This window comes from Acanthisitta chloris, unplaced genomic scaffold (genome assembly GCF_000695815.1).
Source record: "Acanthisitta chloris isolate BGI_N310 unplaced genomic scaffold, ASM69581v1 scaffold29655, whole genome shotgun sequence".
NCBI lineage: Eukaryota > Metazoa > Chordata > Aves > Passeriformes > Acanthisittidae > Acanthisitta > Acanthisitta chloris.
This window is the reverse complement of record NW_008675820.1, coordinates 5,303-18,070: the sequence shown is the minus strand read 5'-3', so window position 1 is coordinate 18,070 and position 12,768 is coordinate 5,303. Positions and strand designations below refer to the sequence as shown.

The 12,768-nt window shown below is 37.1% G+C and overlaps 1 protein-coding gene across 1 annotated transcript; it reads left to right on the top strand.

Annotated features, from left to right (window-relative positions):
• The first annotated feature begins 1,310 nt into the window (after positions 1-1,310).
• Positions 1,311-10,754, top strand: GUCY1A3 (guanylate cyclase 1, soluble, alpha 3). Its single transcript, XM_009075906.1, has 5 exons — positions 1,311-2,018; positions 3,399-3,884; positions 4,398-4,541; positions 7,430-7,584; positions 9,700-10,754. Exons 1-5 carry the CDS (start codon positions 1,632-1,634, stop codon positions 9,899-9,901), a joined length of 1,374 nt encoding a protein of 457 aa, XP_009074154.1. The 5' UTR covers positions 1,311-1,631; the 3' UTR covers positions 9,902-10,754.
• Positions 10,755-12,768: the final 2,014 nt, after the last annotated feature.

Below are 12,768 nucleotides of genomic sequence, written 5' to 3'. Positions count from 1 at the left end.
ATGGGTTGAGATAAGAACCATTTACTGAGAAACAGCAATGGAGTAAGAAATGAATGGCAGTAGCTGTATTAATACCAGAGTGTGCAAGAGAGGTGAATGACTCCCATGTGATCCCTCACTCCATGCAGCACAGACCGAACTGGCACAGGAACAAGGGGTAGCCCCCTCCATCCCCTAGGCACGATATGAGGTGGTATAGAAAACCTCCAGGGTCCTAGTGTGCCCCTCCTGGCTGCTGTAAAAGTTAATCCTGTCCTGGTCTGTCCAGGACAGGGTTAACTTTTACAGCAGCTAGGAGGGGCACACTAAGACCCTGGGCAGACCAGGACAGATATAAAAAATAATATATTCTTTATAAATTAGTCTTGTTACTAAGAAATAATTTCGTCTCTGTAAGAGCTGCAGTAGTGCTGACAAAACAGAGGCTAAATTGTGGTGACTGCAACTAACAGTTCAGAGTTTCAAAACTGTGGTCCAAAGACATGAGTTTGTCCAGTCTGAGCTTTCTTGAATTATCCACGCCCAAGGTCCAACGTCTGGAGGGAGCTGTAACATACATTCACTAATAAGTTACAGTTTTAAACTAATGAAAAACTGTTTGGTCCTTTTCATCTCTGAAGAACTGTAGTGTGTTAGAAGAGAACTGCTGTAACTTGTAATATGTAACTCACTGCCTACATCTGTAATAGTAAATTAACATTTCCAGGAACTGAAATATGGTCTTCTGTACACTTAAACTGTTAAACTGTTGGTCTATGACAGGCAACACTTTTCCAAAGGATTCCTGGTAATGGTTGGGGAATTGGAACATTCCCACCACTCAGTTTGCATGCAACTATCCTGCTAAAACAAATTTACTAGCAAAGGTGTGAGCCATTCTGTGCCAGTTGGCCTCAGTGCCCTGGAATATTCTAGGGTCGTTTAATGTATTGGATCAGGCAGAGTACTTATATCTGTCTGCAGATCCTATTTTAAAGCTTTTGCATTCTTATTTTACTCTTTTATATCAATCTAAGGGAGTTGAGTTAAATCTTGTGCCAAAACATGCATTCATTTTGTCTAAATCTCTGCAAAGAACACTGAATCTTGAATCTTTCTGAAGTACAACCTTTTGTCTCCCTGTTTCCAGGCACTACAAGTATGTCTTTGGTTACATCAGGAGTCCTAAATGAGAGGGCCCTAAGTTGTGAATGCTGGATCAGGGAAAGATATTGCTAATTTGTTTTGGCCTAGGATGAAAAAAAGTGGAGGTTAACCTGTGATTCAGAATGATGAGTGCAGTTCTGACTAAAATGTGGTTCCATGCAGGTGTTCCCGTGGAGTCTCTGCGGGAATCTCTTGGTGAAGAGCTATTCAAAATATGTTATGAAGAGGATGAACACATATTAGGAGTTATTGGAGGGACCCTTAAGGACTTCTTGAACAGTTTCACTACTCTGCTGAAGCAGAGCAGCCACAGCCAAGAAGCAGGAAAAAAGGACAGACTTGAAGATGCTTCCATATTATGCCTTGAGAAAGACCAGGACTTTTTAAATGTATATTATTTCTTTCCTAAGAAAATCACAAGTCTTATTCTATCTGGTATCATTAAAGCAGCAGCTCATATTTTGTATGAAACTGAGGTGGAAGTGATGCTCATGCCTCCTTGTTTCCATAATGACTGCACTGAGTTTGCTAATCAGCCTTACTTGCTGTACTCCATACAAGTCAAAAGTGCAAAGCCTTCCTTATCTCCGTGTAAACCACAGTCTTCACTTGTGATTCCTGCCTCCATGTTCTGTAAGACTTTCCCATTTCATTTTATGTTTGACAAGGATATGTCAGTTCTTCAAATCGGAAACGGGATACGAAGACTTTTGACCAGGAGAGAATTTCAAGCTAAGCCAAATTTTGAAGAGTATTTTGAAATTCTTACCCCAAAAGTAAGCTGCACTTTTAGTGGAATAATGACAATGCTAAATATGCAGTTTACTGTACGAGTTAGAAGATGGGATAATACTGATATGAAACCTTCCATGGTAAGAGACTTTTTATAACCATTACTTCAGTGAGGAATTTGTTTTCTTCAGAAGGAGTTAAAATAGCCACAAAACACATTTTGTATTTTCTACATCTTAACATTTAATACAACTGAATAATAATGATTTAATTAGGATATTCAAATGTAATTCATATTCCAAAGCCAATGTTCAGTCAAAACTCTGCTTTAGGACTTTTGCACCAGTAAAATATGATTGCTGACTTGATTTTATTTAAATAATTGGAAATATCGAGATAAAGCCAGTGGTATGCTATGCCGCTGAGAATTAGGGCATCTCCAACACAAAGACAGTGGCAGGGAAAGCTTAAAGTGCCTTTGAATCATCTGGAAACAACAGCTGTAGGATTTGGGGAAAAGAAGTAGACATTTCCTGTGCTCATTCAGCCTTATGTTTTGATATCTGTGGCATTCTGATGTTTTCATCAGATGCTGTCGCCAAAGGTCCCACTTAGATTCAGCTGATGGGATTGCTAACTATCTTTGCTGAAGCTGGGTCTGTGACAAATGACCTGAGACTAAAAATCGTTGGGTATACAAAGACTTTTTATTTGTTCCTGGTCCCAGCTGAATTCCAGCTTATATACACCTGAGGCACTATAGGATGAATTACCAGTTCAGACTTGACACTGAAGAATGGTAAAAATATTTCACCCAGTCATTAGTGAAGTGGGAAAAAATGCAGTTACTTCATCTTAGGTCCATTTCTGCACTATAATCCTTACAAGGGGTGGTAGACTTGGGTTTGCTTTTGCATGTATTTGCATATGCAAATGCCTATCAGCAAGGAACAGGTTTTATTAAAACAGTGGTCTTTCAAAGCATTGTTAAGCTAAGCTCTGCAGCACTTTGCATGTTGCACAGCTAAATGGGATATTTCTGTCATTTTTGCCGTTAAATTGCAGTGAGTACTAAACATCCTGTGCTAAAATTGAAGCAGATTTTCTCAGTTTCTCTTACAAATAAAGTACTGCATAAACTAGAGCTATTAGTACAAATTCACAGCCCACTATAGCTAGTAACATTTTAGCAATAGATGAAAATGCACAAAATTGTTCTTTTTGTTTTTCTTTTCTTCCTAAACTAAAACTGATACTGATACTCAGACATAATTAGGTGTTTGTCCTTAAGTTGTGGCCTAACTTTTGTACCAGATGGCTCAAGAAAAATAGACTTATTTGATGGCTCTGGGATTCAGCACCTCATGTTTTCTCTCAAGGAATTAAATGAAAATGTATGGACTCTGAACCAGTCTTGATTTTCTTATATTTCAGCAAAATTTATTTCCTCTAAAACTTCTTGCTTCTAAACTATTGCAGTGCATGTTTTGCATGACTTCTTGTTTTTTTAACTGTTTCAGGTAATGGATCTTAAAGGCCAAATGATCTATATTCTTGAATCCAGTGCCATCCTATTCTTGGGATCTCCTTGTGTGGATAGACTAGAAGATTTTACAGGACGTGGCTTGTACCTCTCAGATATTCCCATTCACAATGCATTGAGAGATGTTGTTCTGATAGGAGAGCAGGCCAGAGCCCAGGACGGACTGAAGAAAAGGTTAGGAAAGCTAAAAGCAACCCTTGAACAGGCCCATCAAGCCCTTGAAGAAGAGAAGAAGAAGACTGTAGATCTTCTGTTTTCAATTTTTCCTGGAGAAGTGGCTCAGCAGCTGTGGCAGGGACAAGTTGTACAAGCCAAGAAATTTAGCAATGTCACAATGCTTTTTTCTGACATTGTTGGATTCACTGCCATCTGTTCCCAGTGCTCACCTATGCAGGTTATCACTATGCTTAATGAGCTTTATACTCGCTTTGATTACCAGTGTGGAGAGCTAGATGTCTACAAGGTACACAATTTATTGCTTTCCTTTGGGGTTCTGGGGCAGGAAAGGAAATTAACACTAAGTGGGATACAGCATAATAGAAGTTCAAAAATTAGTTTGCCCTAAGCCTTTTAAAGTTGAAAGACATATTAAGATAAATCCAAAAACAAAACAGAAAAATCAGCAGAAATGGCTGTTCATGCAGCCAGCAGAGAAACCCATCAAAACTTAAGAGTTAATTTAAAAAAACCTAATTCCAATGACAGTGCTGTGAATCTGGAGTAAATAGGTATTTAATGGAGCTGTGTGTTCCTGACAGTAGATGAACAAGGAGAAGTATTTTAGAATCATGCCCAGCAAAAAATACAAGTTGTTCAATTCTTCCTTTTGCATCATACTGCAGGATTTGTCCAGGATTTGAATAATTCTGCAGGAAAAATAAGATTCAGTCAAGATGTAGCTACAATTGTTACTGAAATTAGACTTATTCTATGTATCAAACAGCCTAACAGTAAGAAACAAATATGCCTGTTTTAGGTTGAGACTATTGGAGATGCCTACTGTGTCGCTGGAGGCTTACACAAAGAAAGTGAAACACATGCTGTTCAAATAGCATTGATGGCCCTGAAGATGATGGAACTGTCAGATGAAGTGGTGTCTCCCCATGGAGAACCTATCAAGGTCATATATTTGATTATATTTTATACGGTTAAAGTGTGCATTTTTGTTAGTTAGTTGCTTTTTGGGGGGTTGTCTCAAGGAAATTTCACATCATTGCATTAACTCAGAGAAGTTGGGGAGTCAAGTGACTGCAGCTGGAGAAGCTGACTTTTTTAGTTCTATGGATGAGAGTTTTCTGGAGAGATAAAGGTGAAATAGAGATCTGAAAATCAACCCAAAAGACTCGAATGCAGTGAAGTTAATAGGTGCAATATGAGATGCTGCAGTTTTTGTCTCAGGAGCAATAAATTTGTCAGTGGCATTTTCTAAAGAAATGTCTAATCCTCTCTCAGAATTAGACATCTAAGTCTTTTGAGATATCAGCTGTAAATATGAATGACCAAAGACATGTTCTGATTGTAGCAATCCACACATCTTTAAAGATTCCATTGCTGGTTTTGTTTTACAGTCAGATACTGAACCACTACCACAAGATAATGGTGTTAATGCTGTCAAAGCAACTGTTAGATTCAATGGTAGTTATATTTATGGCTTCCTTTCAATGAGGACTTGCACATGTACTGAAATTTTCATGTAGGTTTGCCTTTCATTGAGGAAAAGAAAAAAGAGAAAGGCCTCCATGCATGAAGAATTATGTGGACCTTCTACTAAGTTCACATGGCTTGGAATGGGGTCCTAGTATTTTTAAGGTGTCTCAGTTCATAATGTCTTTCATTTGCTCATTTGTAACAATTGTCTGTTCATTTGTTCCTTTAGAAAACTTTCGGCTTTCTGGATTTTAGATTAAGGAATATTTGTATTCCAAGATGAAGACAAATGTTATTAAGAGGATTACATGCTCCATATTTATGACAGAGAACAGCAGTATTATATTATAAATAAGTGCTGTTCTTTTTGTATTTTGCAATATCAAATTAAATGATGCTTAAAAAATCCAGAAACATCATGACAATAATTGTGTTTATAATTTCCACTAATGCTACCCCTATAATTTTGAATGATGAATGCTATTACATTTTGAAAGTGATTTTAAAACAAGGAGAAAAAAAATGTATTGTGTAAGTGATTAATAGAAGCTTAGAAGAAAACTGAATCTTTCTGGTTTTAATGAAAGTATGCATCTATTTTGATGAAATGCTTCATGAAATCATTGAATGTTGTCAATGCAAAGCAACAAATTTCTAACACAGTCTACTGTCATTTTCCTATCAATTGTCAAAGAAAAGGTTGTGACTGCAAAGTGCTTACTTTGAATCAGCCTTGCATTTCAATGTACATATTTCATCCATATTTGCAGTGTGGGTTGATTTTGCTTTTGCTGCAGGTTCTTCTGCTTTTACACTCAAAATTAGAAATTGTGACTTCTTCATAATGATATGATACCCTCTTGATATGTAAAGAGTAGCACACATAGTAAATGTGCAAGTTTCCTGACATCTTGCCATTATTGTGTCAGAGTACTCTTCTGAAGAAAACATGCCTACATATTCATAGTGCACATGAGAAAGAGAACACTCCTCAAAAAAACCCCACCAAAAGCCCTCTTAGAAAGCAGGACCAGCGAAGTACAAGTCAAAAATCTGAGTTAAAAAGAAGAGGTATCAATATATTTCAATTGCAGTTGGTTCCCCAGGGCTGTTTTGGGGCCAGTTCTGTTTAATATATTTATGAATGACTTGCATGAGGGGATCAAGTGCAATCTCAGTCAGTTTGCAGGTGACACCAAGTTGGGCAGGAGTCTCAACAGCCAGCTGAACACGAGCAGCAGTGTGCCCAGGTGGCCAAGAAGGCCAGTGACATCCTGGCTCTTATCAGCAACAGTGTGGTCAGCAGGACCAGGGCAGTGATCATCCCCCTGTACTCAGCTTTGGTGAGGCCATGCCTGGAATCCTGTGTTCGTTGTGGGCCCCTCACTACAAGAAGGATATTGAGGTGCTGGAGTGTGTCCAGAGAAAGGCAGTGGAGCTGGTGAAGGGCCTGGAGCACAAATCTTACGAGGAGCAGCTGAGGGAGCTGGAGTTGTTCAGCCTGGAGAAGAGTAGTCTCTGGAGGGACCTTATCGCTCTCCACATCAACCTGAAAGGAGGCTGGAGTGAGGTGGGGCTCATTCTCTTCTCCCAGGTAACAAGCAACAGGACAATAGGAAATGGCCTCAAGTTTTGCCAGAGAAGGTTTAGATTGCATACTAGGAAAAATTTCTTAACCGCAAGGGTTGACTGCTCAGGGAAGTGATGGAGTCACCATCCTTAGAGTCACCATCCACACACACTTGTAAGATGTGTAGATGAGGTGCTTAAAGATAGGGTTCAGTGTTTAACCTGACAGTGCTGGATTAGTGTTTGGACTTGATGACATTAGAGGCCTTTTTCAACCTAAATGATTCTAAACTTGAATTATCAAAATTCTGTACTCCGGGATTGTGAACTACTCTATGTGTGACCTTGTCAACAGAGTTCAGTTGGAACTACAGTATCTTCACTATTCCCTAAGACTTGTCTTCTGACCTGACCAGCAAAGCAGGTACTATTCATTAACTGTCACCAGTCTAACAAATTGAGTCACGTAACAGAAAGTATCCAAGTGCCATAGTAACTCCTGCTGATGCTTCTAGATAAATTTACTGCCACAGACACCAGCAGTTCACAGTCATATTTTGATATAGAAGGATTACTTACTAAAATGCAATGCAAGATAAACGTCAGCTAGTTCACTTCACTCTCCATGAGCAGTGATGACCAGAATACAGGTATTTTAAGGAGACTGTGCTAACTCAGTGTATATTTGTAGCTCATTATTTCTTTTTTTTTTAAATAGAGGAATGATACATAAAACAGACTTTAACCATTCCATTTTACCTAATAATGCTCTTTTCTGTCTTTTATTTAAAGATGCGTATTGGCCTTCATTCTGGATCTGTCTTCGCTGGAGTTGTTGGGGTTAAAATGCCTCGTTATTGCCTTTTTGGAAATAATGTAACCCTTGCCAATAAGTTTGAATCTTGCAGTATACCTAGAAAAATAAATGTCAGCCCAACAACTTACAGGTACAGTGCTCAATATATGTAAAATGTCCACCTGAAGTAGTTACTGTAGTAGTCCATTATCCTCCTGTTCTTTTTTTTCTTTTCTGAAGTACTATTTATTTTCCTTTTTATCTTTTTATCTGATTGCTCCTGAATGCACCAGGGTTATTATTAGCAAGAATTTTAGGAATTAAAAAAGGTGAAACAGAACTGATGATACTTATTTTTCATATGTTACATTCAAAATAAATGGACTGTCTGGACCAATTTTGCTTCTTACCCTGCAGCTGTATATGTCTTGCCTTTTTTTCCTTATTCTCTCATATAGTTTGCTCTTCTTTGAGCTTTCACTGTGAACTGGATACCAAACTGTCTGCAGGTGCCGTTGAAAATAATAAACTCACCGAAGAATTGTTAAACATCACTCTACAGTCTTCATTCTCTTTTGCTTAGGAAGATGAATAGGTTGCAATGGATCAACCATGCCAGTGTTTGGTTTCTACAGGTCTTGATCACCAATTCAGTTTAAACTTTTCAGTATGGAACTAGGCTGTACTATTTATCCACTCAGATCAGATATTTTTAGTAACGTGTACTCTGTGGTTATTCAGACAGCTATTAGGCTCTCCTATGGGAAATACAGCATCCTTCTTTTTTCTTCCAAACCTAACACTCTCTGTATTATTTGTGTAATTATTCTTAAAAAGCACCTTGCAACATGTGCATTGGCAGGTAATACTACTTTATAGATGGCAGGCAAGGCAATAGGAAACTTCTGAATGTGATGGTAACAACAGTCTGCATCTGAACTCCAGGTGCAGATCTGAATTGAGGCTGATTGAGACTGTTGTTTCTTGAAGAGTGGCCAGAAGTTTAATAAGAATGTTCTGTAGAGTGGATCTGCTAGTAGGAAGTGATATGGCTGGCTGGGTAAAATAATCAGAAATGTTTTAAATTATTTTTTACCTTGTAAGGAAGCTCTGTTACCCTCACTGTAGCCTGGACTGTAGTCTGTTGTTCCTACTCAGCTTGTACCCACTGTCACGTATCTGATAATGCCTTACGGCAAGGTTCTTTGTCCAGCGTCAGACTGGGAATTTGGCACAGGATCCTGACATCCCCTGCAGCATGTGCTGTGTGACATACAGGGTGCCAGGCCTTAGATTATCTTGTACAGGTGATTTACAAAAAGTAGCAGAGGTATTAGAGCACACAGAAAGTAACTTTTATGATCAAGCACTCTAAAGAAACATTATCATTGCCAGTGCTTATGTATATCAGAAGAACAATGCTGGCCAACAGTGATTGTTTCTCCATAGCCATATGGAAAATCATTTGGAATGAGACTGACTACAGTGTTTTCTTATAACCATTAGACACTTTATCCACACAAGACCTGCCTATAACTGGTGATATAAGTAGGTGTCTGCATGGCTGTGTATTGATCTCAAGAGAATATTTGAAATTAGGATACTGTTAAAAAACCCCAATTGTCTGAATGCCTAGTTACCTTTGTTAACAGGTAAACTATTGTTATTTTTTACCCTGAGTGAACGATGTGTTAACCTCCTTTTTGTTTGGTGTTTTTTTCTTCCTCTAATGCTAGACACATATTGATAACATTGTGGTGCTTTGAACAACAAATGTATATTGCAATAATTGCTGGAAAGCTTAGATACCAGTTATCAATATTTATCCCTAAAAATTAGCAATCTGTGTTTCAGTCTGTGAAAAAGCAAAATTACTAGAATTGGTAAGTGGATCTGAAAAATTTATAGTATTTTTCTTTATAGTATTTCATTACTTGAGGAGTTAATTATGGTGTGTTTGATGTGCAGATGTTAGCTACCTTTCAGCGCTAAATAATTTTTGAAAATATTTACAACAAACATAGCACCTACGTACAAAACATTGGCAAGACCAAAAAAAGAGGCAGTACTATTTGCACTTGGGCACAAGTTAATAGGTTATCAGGCTTACCAAATAAACAGTGTTTTTAAAAAATATTTTCAGTAAATAATGTATAAAAATTAAATTGGATTCTGCCCTGCCATACATGAAGATTTATTGAATGTTTGCACTTGTAACAATTAGTGACTGATTCATTTTTAATCAAATGATTAATGTTTGTTCTAGGTTGTTAAAGGAATATCCAGGTTTTGTGTTCACACCTCGCTCAAGAGAAGAGCTTCCACCAAATTTTCCCAGTGATATCCCTGGAATTTGCTATTTTCTGGATGCTTATATTCAAGGAACAAACTCACAGACTTGGTTTCAAAAGAGAGATTTGGGAGATGGCAATGCCAATTTTCTGGGTGAGGAAACAGGAATAGACTAAATAGTACATTCACAAATGTATAGAATAAATTTATAAATATTTGGAATTTTTTTGTATAAATTGAAAATTTTTAAAACTGTATGAAACATGAAAGCACTTTAGATTGTTAACACCTGAAATCCAGTATTAAAATTTCAGGAAGTATGTCACTGACTACTTTTTATTTTTCCTTTGCATAAGGAACATAGTCACTAAAGTAATGTTGCAACTTCACTGTTGAAAATGCTACTATAAACTGTATTTTCCCTGTGGTAATTTGTAAGTGCTATGTAACAACTCTCTCAGTTCTCTTTGTACTGAGAATTCTAGATGTATTGTATATGCAGTGTGTCAGGAAATGTAATGTGCAAGTGATGCAGCCACATGCAGTGTTGTGAGCTGGTGCTTATCAATGACTATTAAAATGTATTTTCTTAGAGATTCCATAAGAAAGCATCCATTAAAATATTGTCATTGCTATCACATACTCCTTCCAGTGCATCATTTGGGCCCCATCCTAGAAGCTGCTGACCATCTTCTCATACTGACTGAAGTCAAAATATGAGGGTGCTCAGCATGTTCTGGATCAGGCTGCTGATTGTAGCTAATACACATACGCATAGCAGAGTTGCTGCTTACTGTTTCATGAACTTTGTGTATAAAATGAATATAGATTATAACACTGTATAATCACATGCTAAAGTATCTGTAATCATCAAAATATTTTAGTTCTTCGGGTTTTTTAAATACTTTGAAAAAATAATATCCACTTGTTATTATGTATTACAGCAATAAATGTTTTCTTTTTGTTGACATTTAAATTTGATATGTTTTAAAAGAAGTGTAATAAAACATGCATTGGAATGTTTGCTTAGAAAGAAACTTACTTATATAAACTTTATAAAATGGAACAGAAGACCAATTTAAAGCTATGATTCTTATTCAAGGACACAATGTGGGTATGATGTTACTGAGACACTTATCGAGCTCACTTTAAAAGCTGCCAGGGGAATCTTCAGGTGAACAGAAATGTTATAAAACATATGAAAACATTTACAAAGATTAATATTACTCAAGTGCAAGCTTTTCTGTTGTGGATGATGAAACATGAGTGGAGAACTCTAAAGGGTCTGCCTCTAGAACTGGCAGAATAGAGTTAATTCAGAGCCCTGAGTTTAAGATTCTGCTTCTGCACAGAATGTAGTTGGATCCCAACTGCAGGCTGCACAGCTTACACACATACTACTATTTCCAGTAGTAGCAAATATTAGTTATTATTCTAACCTTTTAACTCTTGGGGTTTGGCATATCAATCCATAGAAGTCTTTCTTCAAGCAACTTTCCACTAAATTAGATTTTCCTCTCTGAATATTTACAGGGTCCAATTACATTAGACTGAGGTACCATTTTGTTCATTTTGTGATCTTGTCTGGTACATTCTGAAGCTCAATATACCATTTAATCCTACTATTTTGCAGTAGAAACTCATACAGAACATGCACCATCACAGCCTGGAGAAAAATCCTTGTAAGGAACTAGAATTAAGAACATTTTAAAACCATATTTTAATTCAGATTTCCTGTACACAGCATTTGAGCAGACCTTGAAACATTGAATCCTGCTGTTGCTTGAGGTCTACTGTATCCATCCAAGATGCTTAGAAATAATTCTGTGACACAAAAATGGAACCTAAAATTCTATGTGTTTTATATATATATACACATCTCTGTCTTGCACATGCCATATATATACACACATATACAAGCACATGTATTTCCAACATTTCTAGCAGCAGTGTTTCAAGGAAAGAGGAACTATGTGAGTCTTGGAGACTGATCTTTGCAATATTACATTGGTCAGAAAATTCTCTTCTATTGACATAAATGCTCAGAGGTTAGTAGCAGTCCCACTTGGGTGCTCCTGGATATAAAAACATGGGAGCATTGGACTACTGGCTCTTCAGTAGGCTTGTGGTATTAAGCCAGCAGTGACTGAGGTTGGTATGAATCCATCCATCTCTGTCATGTATTGAATGTTATAAAGCAAACAGGCTTTTAAATAAAAAGGATTTCTTTCTCCAGATCTACTGAATGGGAGGGAGGCTTAGGAGGGAATTTCCTTTTGTCCCTAGAAGAGAACAATTGCTGGACTGGATGATGGCCATGCTGAAACCCAAATTCCATATAAATCTGTCATTCAATAGGATGTTCATCGTGGCAGTGGTACCAACTCTCAGAGAAAATTTCTGATAAGGTGCTGAAGTGTACACAGAAAGCAACATGCTTGAATCTCAGTGAAGTAAATAGGATTTAGGCACATATTTAAGACAATGATTCAAGAAAGTGCTTTAAAATGTACTTGTGTTCAGACCCGTTCCTCTAAAATAGCACAAATCTGCTTAGCATTAAGCATAATTTAAGAATTTAGGTCGCACTGAAGCTGTTCCTCTGTTTAATATTTTTTAGCTGAATAAATGTGTATTTAATAAGAAACAATTATTTTAACTGATCTTTTCGCTTAGACCTAAAATATTATTTTCACTTAGACTTAAAATATTTATTTCACTTTTGAACTCATCTTTTCACTTAAATTAAGCCAAGGAGGGGTGGGGGTGGGAGGAATCAGCCAGTAAGCAGATTCTTGAGATAAACAAAAGGAAGGCAATTTAACTGATAGAATACCATGAGATGTTGCAAGAAAATAAAGGAGTTGCTTTTAGGTTGATATCTTGTGTAGTCTTCTGGTCTACTATATTGTGGAAATCTTCAGAGACTATGCACTGCTATTTATATAAATACACAAATATGTTAGTACCATGTCCAAAATTAGTTTTGTCATATGTGAAATTGGTTTTTATTAGTTCATGAAGATTCCATGGGGTTGATTCC